Consider the following 19479-nt stretch of genomic DNA (forward strand, 5'->3'; position numbering starts at 1 on the left):
CAAACAATAATGCGGTGATTCAATAGAATAGCCCTGAGTTTAATGGATAGTGAAAGTAATGAGTTGCAGCTCTAGTTTAATGTGGCTGGCAGTTCTGTAATCATAAAAACGTATACGTCTGGCTGCAAAAACAAAAGGAATCAAAACCCAGGGTCAGCGTCGCAGGTCTCTCTAAAAGGCGGCGGAGGTTAACAGTTTGGCACGACGCCGACGAGAGACGCGGTAACCCCGCTGCACAGCGCAGATGTTTTAAAGAGAAAACCGTTCCACCTCCTATTTAAATTCCAGTTGTGCAGCTTTCCAAACACTGAAACAATTTGGGTAACAGGATAGAAACAAACACTCACACAGGAAAAATGTCCCCGGTTTTGGCCTACAGATATATTTATCCCCCGTGTTTAAACAGGTTCTAATTGTAATAATATGTCCCCCTTTCCTTTCTGTTTTTTGCTGTTGCACAATTCGACTCGGAGAACAAACGCTTCATTAATCGAGTGTGCCCCGTTAGGTAGTCAGTAATGAGGTGAGTGTTTGAAGAACAAAAGCGATAATGACCCAAATGTTTGGTTTACACATATATAATTCTGCATTTATTGACAAGAATGATACAGGTCCGCCGCGGGACAGAGGTCAAGCCGACTAGCAGATGGGTGTCTTCAGTTTACTTAGCGGACCTCCTGGTCCTCTTGTCCCAGGAGAAGTTTGCGCCGTAGGACTTCACCCGGGGCTTCGAGGACCTCTTCTCCGTTATGTCGTAGCTCCAACCTGAAATGAAAACATCAGAGTAAGCGATGGGGAGGTGAGAACGTCACGTATGTTCACTTTGGACGGGCTCCAACCTCAATGAGGTGTTTTGTAGACATCAACAGGCTGTGTGTAGTCAGGACGGCTCTAATCGCTTTCATGGTGCAATAAACAGAGTAAGCCAGTTTCCTTTGCTTAGTTTCAACAAACTTTTCCAGATGGTTCAGTTCTCTTGAGTCGAAGTGAACTTGACTGCTGTTAGACAGAAAACCACATCATCCAGGTTGAACTAACGCAGGCCTGCGCTCGACTGTCTAATGACCGCGTTGGCCCATCAAATGGATTCTCCTAATGTTTTATAGTTTGTTATGAGGCAACGAGGTATTATTAACAGGTGCTTTTTTTCACTGCCACCTGATGACAGCACTGGTTTTAATGGTTGAATAAGCTGAACATTAACAAAAAGAAGAGTTACTGCTAAAAAAAACGAATTTACTAAATCACCTTCTCTTATCTGCCCCTTATTCTAGCTACAGGGGAGCCTGAAAACCAAACATCTCCCACCCACAACATTTTTGCAGCGGAACTGATTGTACTCTGGAAAGAATCTGCCAATCAAATCATTTGGGTGGGCTCTACGTAGGGATGGACAGAGTCCTAGTCATGCACATCATCTGAGTGTCCTGGAGATGAACATGTTGAATCAGTATGGTTCTGTAGGGTTAGGGTTAGGGTTGGGGTTGGGTCTCATATTCTGACAGGGCTACATCCCGGGGCTCTTAGGGCCATACGGCAATTCATATTATCCGTTCCATGACTAAGGCAGTTCAGTGAGGTGAGGGAGTGACTGTGTCTTTGCGTCTGCAGCCATTGAGCACTGGAATAACCGTCTTTGAAATTGACCAACCCTAATGCCATTCACCATTTTAAAACAAATCTCAACAGGTTTCCAGTGGCTTTTGTTTTTTTTTTTTTTTAATTCACCAAACCTATAATTTCCTGATGCAGTCAGTGCTGCAGAAGCTGGTTATGACCTCAGTAGTGGTGAGCAACAGGAACACCAACAGCACTTAGCTCCTAACCACAAACATGAGAAATACATTCAGTTAAATTGTTCGCTTCAATTACAGTCGTCTTGCTGACTCTACTGACTAAACTCAGGATGATGGTGGTTTGTCGTGACCGTGTTAATTTGAACAGCTCACAGGGACTACTACAGCCAACAGCCGATCAGCCACAAGATTAAAACCATCAACTGGGGAGGAGATTACAATGAAGGGTTTTGTTGCAATATGATATTCTTATGGGAAACCATTGATAAAAACCACCTCCTGAATCAAAAAAAAAAAAAAAAAACACTGGTTGTGTTCTGGTAGCACGTGCAACACACGACTGTTCACATGACGTAAAAGACAATGTAATTCATTAGAACATGGCACCTTCTAGCATTACTACGTAGTCCAGTTCTGACACTTTTGGCATTCAGTACAAACACCCTAACTGGTCTATGGTTATGTAGCCCCATACAAAACAAAAATGTGTGTGCAGAAAGTTGTCAGAACCTTTCTATTAGAAGTAGCACAAACTTTTTTTAGCTACGGTGGCTCATCTGTTAGACTGGAGCTTATGGACCAGCCCTTACTCGCTGCATGCATTAGCGACATTGCTTGGTTCACAGCTTTTCCTTCCTTGGACCACTTTTGATAGACACTCACTCGCTGCAGACGGGAAGATTCCACAAGAGCTGCAATTTTGAGGCAGCCCTGAACCACAACAGTCGTCTAGACATTACACCCTCCCACCTGTCATCTTTTTTCTTGCTTCTAACACATCCACTCACTTGCTGCCACATATATCACACCCACTGACAGGTGAAAATAACCAGTGTGTAACCTCATCATTCGGTCGTAATGTTCTGGCTGATAGTGTGTACGTTCTGTGTCTATGTGAAAAAAACAACTGTTCAGACCAGCAGGGGGCAGTAGTTTGTATTTGTCATTCAAAATGGGAACTGTTGTTAGCTGACCGGCGAGGATAAGTTACCAACCGTCGCACAGAGCTGTCGTCTCCTAGTTTATTCTCGATGATTGTGGTGTTGTGAATATATTTGTGTATTTGTAGAAGAACGTTCTATGTGCGTCCTTTAAACTTGCACTAATTTCATAATTGTTAACAGCCGCTCAGAGTGATCTCTCTCACCTATGAGCTCACCGACTGCCTGAAAACTGTCGGCTTTTTAAAGTCACAACTGAACTGAACTGACTGTGATTAGTGGAGGCGTTTTGTTCCAGCTTTAGATAAATCTTTAAAAAGAAAATCTTTACCGTTTTTCTCAGCAAACGCGATTGCGTCTTCCTTAGAAGAGAAGCTGAGCACCATGTTGGATAAAGGATCAGCCCTAGAAGACAAACATTACTGTTAGCTGCAAAATGTGACACAATTTAACAACTTTACGCTGAGGCTCCTAAGAAAGAGTCTTATTGATCACTGTAATACGGAGAAAAGATTTGTGCTTACGTTGAGGCCCAGCCCATCAGCGGGTTCTCCCAGCGCTCTCTGGTGTCAAAGTCCATCTTCCACTTTTTGGTGCTGTTGGCTCCAGACTGCATGGCTGATTTGGTGGGCACAAAGATGTGAACCTTGCGAGTTTTGATGTGTTCCTCCGGGACCCCTGTCAGAGTGGTGATGTCCTGAGAGACAATAAGAAGTGAAATATAGCAACTGTAAGAAACTGTGAGAGTTAATAAGTGAACGCCATAAAAGTCTTTCTGGTGACCTTATACGTGTTATATTTACCGTAATCTAAATAATAAAGAGGCACCATAATTAAGATTTGACCCCTTTATTTGTTTGCATATAATAACAATCCAGTGTTATAAGATGTAGTTGGTGACTGACGTCTTTTCTCATGCAAGAAATATGCACGTGTGTGCTGCGTGAGGTCATCTGAAAGTGAACATGCAGGTGTGTTCAGAAAGTAAAACCAAATACAAGTAAAAAAAAAAAAAAAAAAAAAAAATGGGGTTAGGAAAATGTTTGGTGGCTATAAAAGTTAGTTATATAATCAGCTGACTTATGTTTTATGTTTTTGTACTTTACATCAATCTGCAGAGATTTATTTCCCCTTTTAAATGTTGAGGTCAAAAAAATATATCTTCTAATTCTAGAACAATAAAACATGAAAAATCTGAGGAGTGAACAAGTTTTATTAAGCATTGTAAAACGAAAAGTTTGGGTTGCATTTTTATTGTTTCTGGCGGTATTGTTGTTTCTGCCAGCTCTCAACTGTGAACAACTATCTATGAATCGTTCTTTTAGTGTTTTATTATTATTATTCTTTTTATATGTGTTGCTCGTGAATGTATAAAATCCTTTAACGGGGCTGAGCACGAATTATTTGCATTTTTGGCCTTTTTTTAGTTAAACGGAATCATAAATCCTTATGAAAAGCTGCTAGCGGCCACGTTAGCGTCTCCAAATGCTTAGCTCGGTAGAATATAATTGATAATATATAGAACAACAGAAAACTGCTTTTTGTTGCTGTCAAGGAGCGTGATTATGGGGTGGAGTTGCCTGGTAGCATCCATCGAAATGCCTGGTCCAAACGTTTTCCTGCATAACATTGTGCTTTCACCAAAGGGTTAAACGTTATTCACGTCTCATGTCAGTGGTTTTAATGTTTTGGCTGAACAAATATGGTCATAACGATAACCACATGATAATATGTTTTATTTATTTGTGTACCCACATTCTACAATTGATGATTGTTGATGAACACATTTACAAGGACAGAATATTTTAAAAAGCTATCATCACATTTTGTTTTTTTACTTTTTCATTTTATAATTTATAATAGCAGTTGTGGGTTTGTTTGATTTTTTAAGAATGAGGCAAAACTCTACTCATGCGAGAGCAACCCTGCTGAGCAGGTGGTTTTTAATGTGACGCAGGACTCATTGTGTGTTCACACTACCAAAGGAATGTGGTGAAAAGTGTCTCAGACCGACTTCAAATGTGGTCTGAGATCAGATGACTGAAATGTATCGTCAGTGCGTCGACACTAAGCTAACCTGCTCCAGAGACGGTCGACTTCAGAGGGTGGCAATAAAACCAATCGGATCTGGTCTGTATTTTGTCACTACGACGTTTCACACGAACATGCTCGAGCCTCTTGAAAAACGTCTTGGTTGTGTTGCGATGTTAGGGAACAGAGCCAAGCTGAACTCACTACAGGCTCTAGATATGTCAAACATACCAGACGCTACAGGGTCAAATCTGACCCATGAGTTTGGAAAGTGCAAAAATTACACAGAAGAAGATGTTTTGTAAAAGGATAGCTCAGTAAATGTATACATTCTCATAGTGTAGTTCTATTTCTTTGCACTAAAACAACGGGAAACATTTGTGGTTATTATGGATGAGTCTGACACCCCTGCACAAGAGCAAACAAAACAATACAGGAGGCTTAACGACAAATATATAATATCCACCTTTTTAATGCCTTATACATGATTTATTCTGGACCATGTACAAGTAGGCCAGCGCAACAATTGCAGTAGGAGGGTCCTGTGTCGGCGCACTAAATGCATATTCCTGAGCGACTGGAGCCCCTTCAAGTTCCTATCGAGAATCTGGTCCAATTCTTCAGGGAATTAGCAAACAAGCAATGGGAATTCAGCGACAAAACACAGACGAACCTCCCAGCACGCAGGCAGCAGCCACCCAAGACTGAGGGCTCTCCAGGGAGCTCTCCTTTCAATACAAGAATTTTACACATTTCAATGGCCATTACAACTTCAAAGAATCAAATTTTCATCATTGTCTGTCATCTGCCAGTTGATTTGTAGAAAGGGGGTCATTTTGCATGAACTCCCCACACAAAAGCCCGCCTTCCCTTTTAGCAAAGGAGCTACCGATGGTATTTACGCCCAGTAAATTAAAGGTCTAAACGGCCAAAAACTGCCGCTTGTTTCGGTGAGACGTCTCTTGGCCGCGCTGCGAGGCAAGACCAGACCGAATTTAATCATAAACAAGATCTGCACATTGAAAAGACTGTTAAAGTGAAAGGAGAAAGAGGAACAAAAGGAGGAGAGGGGTGCGGAGGGGACTTCACAAGTGCTTGGTAATTATTTCCGGCTGCCCTATCTACTTAACCTTAACAATTCCTTCTTGTCACAAAGAGGAGGAAAACATGTTCTCTTCACCCAAAGGGGGTAATGGTTCATGACACAATAACACACAAGACAGTGTTAAACAGCAACAAAACGAGATGCCAGGCTTTGTTACGTCCCGGAGCCTGCAGCAGGTAATCAGAACTGTTTGAATATGTCACTTTCTGAAGGATATAGGTTTTCATTTTCAATAGATGTGGATTCTGGAGGTGAGAGGTAAGACAAACTTCCTGGGAGAAAAGGCAAAGCTATTAAGGAGCACTTTAAACAATTAACTATTACAGGTTTGGAAACTGAGAAAGAAATCTAAATCAGGTCGGCGTTCTGCGCTCCGCTCTCCTCTAGACGCATGGAAATCCCTCTCTGAGACCCATTAGAAATTGCGCCCTCGGGACTGGCAGACCATACTATGGTTACGCGTATGTACGTTACATAAACCATAACTGACACATGAGGCCCCACGTATGGTGAATCGGTGCAATAATTTGTCCAGATGTAGCAGAGCTCGGACCACGTCTTGGGGCGTAGATGAGCACAAAAGGTCCTTCACGATTGAGGGGAGGATGTGTCAAAACAAAAGCGCCGCCAAATCACTGAAACCCCTCCGCGCATTATTTGGCTAAAAAAAAAAAAAAAAATACAAGTCTAGACTCCTATGACACTTGCATGCATTACACTGAAGGCTGGGAGGGTTATCGGCATAACAGGCTCACCCACAATACCCGGATTCACAAAGGGAATGATTGTGCTGGAATGTGGTGTGTTCCCAGGAAGACTAGAGAGGGCCGTCACAAAAGGAAAACCCACACGGTGGGCACTTTTTCTTCTGCCATGTACAGGAAGCGAAATGAGAACTATCAAGTTTGACACTATTCAGAGGGCCTTCACAGGGCCCTACAATACCTGGCTGGGCAGACAGAATGCCGGGCTTAAGAAACAGGGGGAAACGGCTGGCAAAGTCTCCGTCACGTGAAAGCGTGTCGATATTTCTGACACCTCCAGGCTACGTGCCAAATAAAGAGCATAGGGGCTTGTCGCTGTGGGGCCGCTGGGCCCACCAGAATGCTTAAAGCTGGTACCCCTAATACTCCCAACGGAGGACCTGGGATGGAAGATTTCTGCGTAAACAACAAAGAGATCTCAATGTGCCGGAGTTTGGAAAAACTGCAGGAAGGGATATTTTTTTTTTTCTGTACACTCCTGAAAGTCCAGTTAACGGATATATAAGTTTGACGGTTTATCAGACGCCACCAAACAAGGCTTTTAGCTGCAAGGATCACAGAGTAGAGTGCGGCCGGGTTAGGGTCAGGGTAGAAGTAGAAGTAAAATGACAGGAATGTGCATTTTTCATGCCATCTTCTGAGTTTCTTTTGTATTTGTTCAAGAAGGGCCAGTTGTTTTGGCCTTGACTCGATGAGAAATGCTTGTCCAAATACACAAATCCAAGAGTTTATATTTCTGTAATTGGACCAAAACATTTATCTGTATTCGACTCTGGCACAGAAACGGCGGAGTCCATATTTTTCATTCCGTCCACAAAGTTCTGATTGGCCCACTTGCTTTTCCGGCGATCGGCGGAACAACCGTAATTGAATTTCTTGAAAAAGTAGAGATGTAGGCAGCACTTGATGGGGTGGTGTGGATGTCTGTTCCTCTAAGTGTTCTTCCAGCCGCCACTGTTCCCGTATCGTTTAGCACATCTTGTCAGCTTCAGATGATTTGCAGGTGAATGTCCTCCAGTTCATTTCCCACAGTTTAAACAAAGGAATATTAAACCCAGTTTTTTCCCTGCTCGGTGATGTAAAATATGTTCTCCATACTCTTTCTGATATCATTTGCAGATCCGAAAGAAAGAAAATCTCAGGTTCTGTGATATGTTATGCATTTCTGTAGAAGGGGAAGGTATTTGCCAAGAAAGCAAATGTAATTTACCTTAAAAGTGACTTTCCCCCGAAAAATGAAAATCAGACATCACTCTGGGATGAATGTTTGGAAAAATGTTCAAGTAAAATAATACAAATCATATGAATTTGCTTAAGCAGTCGATTCGATTGTGATGAAACTACGGAGAGCTTTGAATAGGGCTTCGTGTCGGAGCACCCTGTGGTTTGGCAAAATATACACAAAGACGTAAAAATGGGTATAAAGACTCCCGAACACACTACTGTTCATTCGCTTAGTGAACTTAATAGCCATGTCTCTTTCATTCCATCAACGGATACTCCCTCTGTGCCTATTTAGAAAAATATATTACTTTGAACATAAAATAAACCGTAAAAAAGGAAATTCACATCTGTTGTTACAATGATCCTGGACAAGCAAGTTATTAGTTATGAGAAAGAGAAAGGTGAGTCTATGTGGGACACAGAAAACATAAAGTTATGATATTAACACCGAGTCCTGAAGGACGTTTTCTGTGTTCTGCAAAGTTTTACTGCCTTACGAGGGAAGCGAATTCTCGAAAGATCTGCGATATCACAGGTTCAAGTTATGTGATTGCTTCAGGCGTATCACTGTCCTGTGTCTAACTTTTGGCAGCCAGGGGCAACTTATGTGCTTTTCTGTTTCCCCCTCGAAAAAGACCAGGTACAGGTTCATATTGTCTAAACACATCACGTTACTGACGTCCAATTTTTAAGACTTGTTAGGGCTTACAAATCTAAACCGAGGCCCACAGTGTGTTTTCCTGTTAGTGCAGCAAGTAAACAGAGAGACAAACAAACAAAGATGCCTGTGCATCACTGCCTCAGACAAAACATTTCTTGCGTCACTATCACATTTCTATGGCGACTGTCGGTGCGTTTACATGCACAGTTTAATCGAGCCATGTTCAAAATTCGACTTTCTGAATGACGGTCCTTGTCACAGTTTACATGCAACGGATAACGGACGGGAACATGTCCTCCTCCTCTTCCACACTAGGGGGCGATATGTGTCCTGTCATATACTAAACAAGTCGTTCATGCAGCATTTCAAACAACAACAGGGCGGATAATACAGCTTTTTAAATGTCGGATATCATGTGCGCGCTACTTATGGTGCAGATAAGCTGTGCGCTATCCCTCAGGTGGTTCTTCTACCTCCTTCTTCTTCTTCTTCTTCTTCTTCTGCAGCAGTTGAGGAGCATGCGCACACATGTTGTCTAGTTTAACCCTGATTAAGGCGTAAACATGCTGGTGAAAATCGATTTCCAAACACATTATCTGGGTGTCTTAGTCGGATGAGGAGAACTCTGATGTTGCCGTGTTTACATGTGCTTAAGTTGTCCAGTTAGAGCAGGATTAATGCAATAATTGTTTTTTTTTTTCCACATGCATGTAAACGTAGTGTGCGACAGCCACGACACAAGTACAGTCCAGCCTATCGTAGCATGAACACCTGTATGCCAAAACCGCAGCTCTGCAGCCAGAGGGGTCACGAGGTCGGCCGAGCTGATTCATGTTGAGTCAGCATGTGCTGAAAGCCCAGACACGTCACCCTTAACCCCCCACTGTCCAAGCCCACGCCCAGACCGAGAGCCTCACTCATCAGCCTCCGCCCGCTCCCACCTTCAGACGTCTTTGAAGTAGGAAAAGCGTGCCAATTACTGATAGGACATAGGGGTCATCTCTAATAGAAACAAATATTATGTTGCCCTCTATGTGTGGGAGTGGTTCAGCACTGGGGAACGAGACGCAGCTGGCACGAGGGTCATCCTGAAGCTCACATTACACGTACCGGTGAGGATCGGAGAGACGGGACAGAAGAGGGGTCATTTATGAATACGCTGGATGCAGACGCACTTCCATCTCAAATGTCACTTAATAAAAGGTAATGAACTTCATTAGAAACCTCAGTCTGAGGTGGTTAATCTAGCAAAGTGTGCAAGGTCAATATATAAATGTAAACTGAATATGTAGATTTGATTCAGTTCCACATCAAGTCATTTACAGACATTTCAGTTTCAAAATGATTTTGTTTCATCGTGAAACTGATTTTCACACAACTAGTGTCGTCATTGGTTTCAGAGATTTGTGGTATTTCCACAGTACTGCACCTACTGCACGGCTTTGCTTTTGTGCAGCTCCTCTGTGTCGTCGTACTTTTTAAAATTATACTTTTTAAAATCCAATTTAGGTGCATTCAGGGCTGTAACTTGTGTCATGTTTCTAACAGTGAGTAGATGTAGGAATGGCATATTTTTTTTAAAAAAAGAAAAGAAATTGATACTGGATCTTTTATATGAAGATGAAGATGAATTGGAAATTTTAGTTTTTAAACCCAAACATAGTTAGCTGATCACTACTGTTATGGTATTTTGGAGTTAATGCAAAAATAAATAAACAAATAAATAAATAAATGACAATAATCATTATTTGCACTAGTCTGTTATAAATATTTTAGGTCTCCACTGAGCTTCCAAATAAAAGGGGCAATTAGATGGTAACAACTAATGAACAGTTTGAAGAGAAAGAAAAAAAAACTATATATAGCAGACTTGTGATAGTATTAACACTCAGGGCGAGTATTGGCGAGGACTTCACGGTACATTACGTATCACGATACATGAGTTACGATACGTAATTGCGATATTACGATATTGCAATATTCTACATAGTTCACTAAGAAAATTTAAGAACAAGACAGTGATAATTCATTGGATAAATTGAGTCAAAAAAAAAAACAATATTAATTGACATTATCCATTTCCAATTTATTGCACTTGTACAGAAAAAGCGGTGGAGGTGCAGAAATCATTCACGATCGGGTCAAAACACGACCATTTCCTTTTCTTTCAAAATCAACATTGTATTGGAAGAAAAAAAACTGTGATATATTGCCATATATTGATAATTTTCCCACCCCTAATTAAAACAGGTTTAGCTTCAGTTTTTAGCAAACAGAAGTAGCAAGACTTTTTTTTCTATGCAACCTGCAAACACACGTAGCAGCTAGACACTTCCTAAAACTACCCAGCTCTGACAGAGCTGAGGAGTCCTCTGAAGAGGCTTAGTCTCTATAGAAGAGAGTGTTAATGAATGAAATACTATTTAGCGGATGATACATAATAAAGCCTCTTGTCTGGCACCCTTCAAAGACCAACATCCTCTGACCCACTACTCCAAACCGAGAGATTTTTTTTTTTTTTGTGCATCAGAGAGGACAACCAGACAAAACAGTCACTTAAGTTGTCTATGTGCAAAAAGGAGGGAGGAAGGGTGGGAGAGGAGGAGGATGGGAGGGAGGGAGAGAAAAAGGAGAGTTTGGGGGGTGGTGGTCTGCTCCCCCATAGGTCGCTGTGCGTCTGAGACTAGACAAGCTTAGAGAATATTCACCTCTGTGCTGCAGACTTCTTAAACTGAGGCTTTTAAATGCATCCTAACTGGGACAGATGGATTTTTATTTTGATCCAGTGTCTTTGTTGTCCCATCCAACGCTGACGAAGATGTCCCGTCCAATATGGGAGATAATATCCGTTTGTATTTAGAGTGTTTGAAGGTTCTCTGACACTCTCAAAACACTTTGAATGATTATTTATCGGGACGTCCGATCCCGACTGTCAGACACAGGATCTTTCAGCCTGATTTCAATTTAGATCTTTAAAAACAACCAACAACAGGCCCTCAGCCTCGACTCTTTCACCGCAATCAAAAGCCCACATCTTTTGACCAGATGTGATGTCATTTGCCAAGCGAGCCCTGTGCTCTAAATTTGCAAGAAACCAAAGATTTCACATTAGCAAACATAACATGGCAAGTGGTCCTACCAATTTAATACTCTCTTCCTCTCTCTGTCCTCCCTGCTTTTCCCTTCAATTCCCCTCTGTCTAATAACTGTCCTCCTCTGTCTCGTAAAACCCTAGTGCCTTTAGAGAACTCTATAACAAGGCTTCACAAGCGCTTTAAGATTATGGTGTTGTCTTTATGTGGAGAGAGGGAGCGCACTTGGCCGCGGCTGAAGCAGGAGTAAACGTTCAGACACTCAGGCATAAGTGGGAGATATTGTGTTGCATATTGAGGCAGCTGTTATGGTTATAACTGCGGTTTGTTTCTGCAGAGGGCCGCTGAGTAAAGCGAAAGGCCTGACTAATTGACTGAGGTCACAGACATTCCGTGTAAAGCTGTGTATCAGTGGCCAGCCAGCCGGACCCTGGGAGCTGCCCAGCATGCTTAATCAAACAGTAATTACAAACAAAAGCAGGTCGGCATGGGCACTCCGGGGAATCGCTTCAGGCCCTGGAGCTCTATCACGCAGGTCCTTTTTTATTTATTTATTTATTTATTATTATTTTTTTTTTTAATCTGGTGTTATCTCTGAAAAATTCTGAAACTTTACATTTTAAATAAGAACAAATATATAAATGGCTGCAGAGAAGTCTTATTCTAATTATTTAATCTATTTTCAGCTTTATGTTCTTGATCAATTAATCTCAAACTTTATGATAAGTGTCGTCTTGTATATATATATATATATTCATATATATGTCTGCACAGACTTCTATAATATATGTGGAGAAGTCTGTGGGGAGAATTAATAAAAGGTACACTATTACATGTACTTCTGGTGAAATAGTGGGTATCATTATACTGAATGATTTCCAGTGACAGACATGCTTCACTGATAAAGAGCTTTGTCACATGGAAGAGGAACACGAGGCTCCCTGGACTCCTGTTCCCGTAAGACATTAAAAGTTCTTACGTTATTAGCTGTAGATTCTCGGAGTTACAGCCAAAAAACACATTTCTATGAGGTTTGCGACGTTGACCACCGAGTTCTAATCATGTTATCGTTGAGTCAAGGTGGACGTTAGGATTTCAGTTAAGGCGTTTCCTGAGATATCACATTCACAAGAACGGGACAGCACCTAAAAACGGAAGCTGACCAACAAAAGCAAAACTTACTACAAACAAAAAAAGAAAATCCTTACACCTAAGAAGCAGGCACTAGGAGATGTTGGAAAAGGTTCTTTAATTCTCATTGCTATTATTATAAGAAAACACATTGATTGTAGTCAATCAATTATGAAAACATTATGTTTCTCCATGTAGTTTACTGTAAAAATGTCCAAAAATTAAATTAAACGCGCTCTACAGTGAATTAGCCCAAATTTTTGACCTGCAGGAGATTCTTGTCCTTTGCTGCCCAAATTAGTCTGTAATAGAGATGGCCAAACACACAGCAGAGACAGAGAGGAGTTACTGTAAGGCTTGCATTTTTTGGACAGACGAGAACCAAGGACAAGATAAGAGCGTGACGAGAACATTCAGACAGCTTTTTTTTTTGGAGCCAATTCAAAATATCCCTCGCCCAGTTCAAAATGCAACCTCATCGAAAATGAGGTTATTCAGAAATGTTCACCACACGGCTCGCAGCACACCACTGCTCGTTGTGTAGCTGTGTGTGGAAGGGACAGCGTGTGAACCCGGCATAACCTCTCTGTGGATCGAGATCTTTGTTTGATTGGTCTAACCAGAAAGCAATTCACACTTATTGGCAGCTTGATGAATGACTAGCGTGCTGACATACGCTGAATGCCCAAAAGGGAGAGTGCTCTCGTTGCCCTCTTCCATGTGAGACGGAGACCACTGTACTGTAAACAGCTGAGGGCCTCTCTTTTTGGCTTGTCTGGGTGAGCATTAGAGTACTTCCCGCCGTCGCCAGCAACAGCGCGCCACAAAGGAACCTCTGTGGCCGACAACACTGAAGTGGCCACTGTCTTTTTCGTGAGTCTCAGGGTGTCTCACAAACTTTTTTCCATGCAAGCTTCTTTTCTTTCACACCCCTCCCCATTTTTTAGAGGCCCTTTTTTTTTTCCTCTCCTCTGCCGTTCCTCTCAGTGGCCCCTACTGAGAGGACAGAGACAGACACTCCGCCCAGCCAAAGGTTTGTCTGCCAGTATGGCCAGCTTTGGTCTGGGACAAAAGCACACCGACGCTGCCCGCACTGCCTCCGCTCCCCCCACCGCCACCCTCAAAAAAAACATGTCCACAACAGACTCCCACATTCTCCCCCAAAACTCCCTCGTTCTCCATTATCTTCCATCTCCTACGTCTTTTGACGATAAAACACAAACTTCAGAAGACACGTCCGTCGCTAACCTTGACCAATTCAGATGCACGCTTATCACGGTTTAGGCTGTGAAACAGCACTTAATGAAAGAAGCTCCAAAGACCTTGTCTGGTAAAATAAGCAATAAAGCCAAATACAGCTGTACCCCAACATTTATAGAAAAAGAGTCTGCATACAGTGACCGCACAGCAACATAGTGACCTGTAAACTTGTTTTTTACGAAGCTTTTCTAACTTGCTTGCATGCTTTTAACTGAAAAGTGCTTTCGGAGCTACGCTTAGTGTCCGAGTGAGTGCTCACAAAAAAAAGCTATAGACGTCAGGTCTAGACTTTAAAGGGATTTTATCGTTTGGTGCCTTTACATACACAGTAATCCAGTTACAGTCACAAGCATCATGTATGTGAGAAACTAAGCCTGCACACTCTGCTTTTTTACAGCAGATTTTGTAGTAACATTTCTCTGCCATGTGCAATGTAACCAGATGTGCAGCAACTAATAAGAATTTGAAAATATCTTTGACAATATGTTAATAAAAGCATATAGAGGCGTAAAATACTATTTTTCTTGGTCCCACTGTGCTACCTATACGCTGAGAAGACACAATAACTACTATAACTGCAACCACTGCTGCACTGCTCTATCAGTCACTCTACAACAAAATGATTTTCTAAATAGAAGATATACATAATCTACAAGACACACCTTAGGCAACGATTTGCTCGATATGTCTCACCAACAGTCCACAACCCAAAGATATTGATCATAAAGATGTGAAACAGTGGAAAGCAGCAAACTCTGATGAGAGAAGAGGTGGCATTTGTGAACGCGTGGAATTTCTGCAAGAAAAATGACTGAAACAATGGACTTACACATTTTCTGCCAACTATCTGGTGAATCAGCAGGTCAGTTCAGCTCTAGTAAACCCATGTCTAATCTTTCTATGTGTATGCATGTGAATAACGGCAAACGAACGAGCTGTGAATGCAGGGATGCAGGATCAAAGCAGGGTCTCGAAGTCCAAATACATTTCCACCACTTAACTAACATTTGCTGATTTATTAAAAGCCTGATTTCCTTTGTGCACTAGTTTTCTGTGTGCATGTGCACATACTGATTCAATTTCCACAAGTTAAATCACAATAACTCAAAGTCAAAGCAAAAAAACAGGTACAGCTGGGGCTCTTAATTTGTCCTTGCACGGCGATGATGAGTAGAAAAAATACTGTCTACAAGCTTCTTTGTAGTGGAGGGAAAAAAAAACTGGGTTACACCCGTCTCTGCACGCACGTTGGTCACACACTTTGCAACTCATCACCAGATGTAAACTCAACTTGGATAGGCCTGCATCTTATTTGATACAGGCTATTTATTATATGTATTTCTTCAGTTTTTGTACTATTTTAATATACATACTTTTTTGTTGTATATCACTGGCAAATAACACAGAATCATTTAAAGTACAGTATGTATTAATTAATAACAATTTAATGTCCCATAAACCAAATGGGTTTTTCTACTGAAATCAAAGCTCATCTGAATTTTAACAACAACAAAAAGTGTCCTATTAAACTAATTTCCCACCTGCAATTACTATAATATTGTCGCAAATGCCAACTGTCTAGACCAAGCTGATTCTTGGCTAGTTTTTTCACAGCTTTTTCCAGGAGAGTAATTGGAAAACAGTGGATCAGACAAGCACAAATCCATGTGTCACGTTGAACAGGAAGGGATTCTTACCAATTTCTCATCAACTGTAATAAGTTGCGTGTTTTGTCCTGGTTTCTCTGCCAGCCTCAATGTGGATGTGCTGGTAGACCTGAAAAACATTAGATAGACATTTACACGCACGCAGCACAAAATACCAAAGGCACACAAGAGACAAAGACGTAGATTACACAAACAAGTTCCACTCTGCAACCACTGACTATCTTGGAGGGAAGCGGTGAGGCGAGGGTACAGGGAAAAGCAAGGGACAAGGAGGGAATCCCCCCGCCACCTATTAGTTCTGTCTGGTGAATCTCTGGCAGACTCTCGTTCTCATCCTAATGACAGGACGTGCTTAATGTTGGCTGTGGTCAACTGTCAGGCGAGGACTGTGTAGCTCTTTGTCAAAGTGCAGCCGTGTCCTGTCACAACAGAGCAACGTGCCATCACGGCTCAGCCAGGGAAGCACATATTCCACGTAATGACCAGATAATCATATATTTTATGTTTATTTCAAATGCATTAAGAATCACCATTGCAGTATCTTGACTCAATTTTTGAATTAAAACTAAAGAATAGCATAAAGAAAACCTTCAACAAACTCTGGCAGCTAGATGATCAAAAGTAATGGTTCAGCATACCGTTTCTTTAATACAAAGGAAAATTAATATTTTCCTATTTAGATTATTGCTTCAAGTCATTACCAAGTAAAAAGTCCAATTTCTTGTTGGTCTCAGCTTCATGAATGATCATCATTCATTTTGTTGTGTCCCCTGACGAAGAACATAATTTTCCAGGGACACTAATCATATTTAACTAATCAAGTGTTTGTTCAAATAATAAAGAACTCACTGACTTTCATTTTTATTTGAGCTTCACTTTGTATTACTTTTCAAGTGAGGACCATGTGAAACAGTTTCTTAAACTCAATTGTGAATTTTTCTCTTTACAAAAAGAAATTTCCTTTCTTGGTCAACAAAGAGGATGAGGTCTCCTCCCTTCCAGACAGGACACAACAGTCACATAGTTACTATTACTTTCTTGTGGACAAGAAAGTCGGACACATTCACAGCCAATGCCCTTGTAGTGTAATGGCAGGACACCTGTACAGGGCAGCAGTGCATTTTGTTAAAACCTGAGAAGAGATTGCGTCTGGCCACAGAGCTCTTCATCGCATCTTCTCTAAACAGTCGGTTTATTTAACATGGAAGCTAGCAAGGCTTCACAGCACTCCTGTAACCATTTGAACCCAGAGTAACACTAGCTGACTCAACTGGAGGCACTTCTTTCTAATTACTGTAGTGTTTATTAAATCACCTTTGGGGCATGAAACCAATTTCGAATTTGACTTTTTGGATGTCTCCATTAATCTTTTGACAACACAAAGCAAACCTGTCCTCGATTCAAAACCTAATGCAGATGTCTAATGCTGATGCACTTATAAATTGTAAAGAAAATCTGTAAAAACTGTCTTTTACAACAGCTCTGTAAACTAGTGCGAGAAACAATTACTGCACTTTTTTCAACAGTGTTGAGTTCATTTAACTGTTCTTTTTGCCAGGAAATAATTATAGTATTTATTACTGCAAAATCCAAGACAGTTCTCACTGTCACATCACTGTAACTAATACGAATTACCTGGCAGCTCTACGCTGGAGCCCCGATAATAATGTAACAGCACCAGCTCATTTACTGAAGATGATTTGGGCGATATCTATTTTTGGATGTATTTGCTTCTCTACCATTAATGTAGGATGGAAATGCTTAAATAGGACTTCATGAAAACAACTTGTACCATAACCCTTATATATCACACAATTTATGCTACATGCACTTACTGCTTAATGCACTTCTGGTCAGATGCTAAACTGTATTTCCTTGCTCTGTACATGTACATGTGTAATGACAATAATGTTGAATCTAAATCTAAAATCTAGAGATCACTATGGGCAAATATTGTGGAGCATCACAGGGCAGATGCAGACAATTACACAAATCGTGTATTTATTTTAGTGCAGTTATGCTTTGGTTACTAAATATTACGTGCATATTCACTACATATATAGAATATGGAAAAAGAAAACATAGCCAAAGCAAAATCTAACATATATGTCTAAAATGACATGTGTCGACAGTGTTGTTATTGTGATGCTAGTTGTTAGCTTCTCTGCAGCCACCAACAAGAGCCCCATTGTCAACCGCTGTGCTAAAATAAGGTGTGGAGACTCAATCTATCTGATTAGCCGTGTTATTAAATAAAGGTCCATGTCTCGCCATGTAATAGTAATTGTATGCAGGCGCTGTTTTGTAAGGCAACGTTTTAATTGTGTTAGCTCTTAAACTGATTCCTAGCTTCACTTAGCATTAGCCAATTAGCTTCCGAGCCAAGAGCTTTAAGGACATTCACGTTATCCAACAGCTCAGTGAATTTAAATAACCCACGAGCAAGCAGGGTAATAGTTACGAGTCTAAACACGCATATCATGCCCGATAAACGTGTGAAACTGTAACACATTCTTGATTTAAGTACTCTAACGATGAATAGCCTGCAGCCACTTATTAGCAGACATGCAGACATACGGCCTCCTCCTCTCTTCGTCGACCAGGGAGTTTAATAATTCAAATAATCTCAACTCACAGTGACGGGCGCGAACATAAAACTAATAAACAATTAATGTGGAATTACCTGATAGGATTCAGGAACATTTTAGAAGCCATATTAATCGCAGATAAACGTCCCAAGCCGAGAAGTGACATTGAGGACGCCATGTTTGTTGTCAACGATGATGTACGGCGGCCGCGAAGGAACAAACAGCACGAACGCGTGGATGAGACAACTGGTAGACGGAGGGTCATTTTACAGCAGGGGTGTAAAAACTCATTTTAGTTTGGGGGCCACATACAGCCCAATTTGAAATCTAGAGGGTCGGACCAGTTAGGTAAAAGAATAATAATCTATAAGTAACGACAACCCCAGACTTTTTCATTTAGTTTTAGTGCAGGGCTATTCAGTTATAAATTGAATTGGGCCAAATATTAAAATCAAGAAATGTAGCCGAGCCAGACATGTTAGGCGCCTATTGCTGGTATCAGCAAATTTTAAATCAATACAGTTAATAGAAATAAACAATTAAATTAAAGTAAGCACATAGGTTTGTTGTTTGATACTTGATGGTAAAATAAGTATTTGTCCAAACAGTTCGACAGTTTTCATTGTTAATTCTACATTTTAGAGTTTAAAAGGACATATTTTTGACTCGATATTTGGCACTACTACTGCATAATGGGCCGACTGTTGCTCAGCTCCAGGGATTGCTTTCTTGGGCTGAAACACTGTAAGAATATCTGAGATCTTGTGAAACACTTTGCACTCTGCATCCGTTCAGTTCCATTCACAGGCTGGGACGCTTGGGGACGGGTGCTGAGCCGCATGTGGCCTGCGGTCCGCTAATTGAGTAGCTCTGTTTTAGTGCAAAGAAGAACAAGTAAATTAGGAAAACATTCAATAAACTGTCCTTTAAAAAGAGGGAATTTCTTATGAGGAATACGTGCAATTTGGGCACATTGCTGGCTGATGTTTAGCCTTGGGTCTCAGTGTTGTGTTCTTTCCACTTCTTTTATTGACACAGTGAACAAATTAGGAATGGTAGTTGTGTTCATCCAAAAACTGCAGTCTTCTATGTAATTTTCGCAATTTGCAAATCGTTAGCCTAATTATTTAAGTCATTATTGCCAAGTAAAGATACGACTTAGGTAATTATGCTATTAGAAATCCATGTTGCAGGCCAGATTAGACCCTCTGGCAGGCTG

General features: G+C 41.1%; 1 protein-coding gene across 1 annotated transcript; it reads right to left on the minus strand.

Annotated features, from left to right (window-relative positions):
• Positions 1–562: 562 nt before the first annotated feature.
• Positions 563–18520, minus strand: ndufs4 (NADH:ubiquinone oxidoreductase subunit S4). The gene is made up of 5 exons (XM_047593155.1): positions 18356–18520; positions 15703–15781; positions 3262–3434; positions 3069–3142; positions 563–765 (listed from the first exon to the last, which is right to left on the minus strand). Exons 1-5 carry the CDS (start codon positions 18436–18438, stop codon positions 662–664), a joined length of 513 nt encoding a protein of 170 aa, XP_047449111.1. The 5' UTR covers positions 18439–18520; the 3' UTR covers positions 563–661.
• Positions 18521–19479: the final 959 nt, after the last annotated feature.

Source organism: Mugil cephalus, chromosome 8 (assembly GCF_022458985.1).
Source record: "Mugil cephalus isolate CIBA_MC_2020 chromosome 8, CIBA_Mcephalus_1.1, whole genome shotgun sequence".
NCBI classification, from domain to species: Eukaryota; Metazoa; Chordata; class Actinopteri; order Mugiliformes; family Mugilidae; genus Mugil; species Mugil cephalus.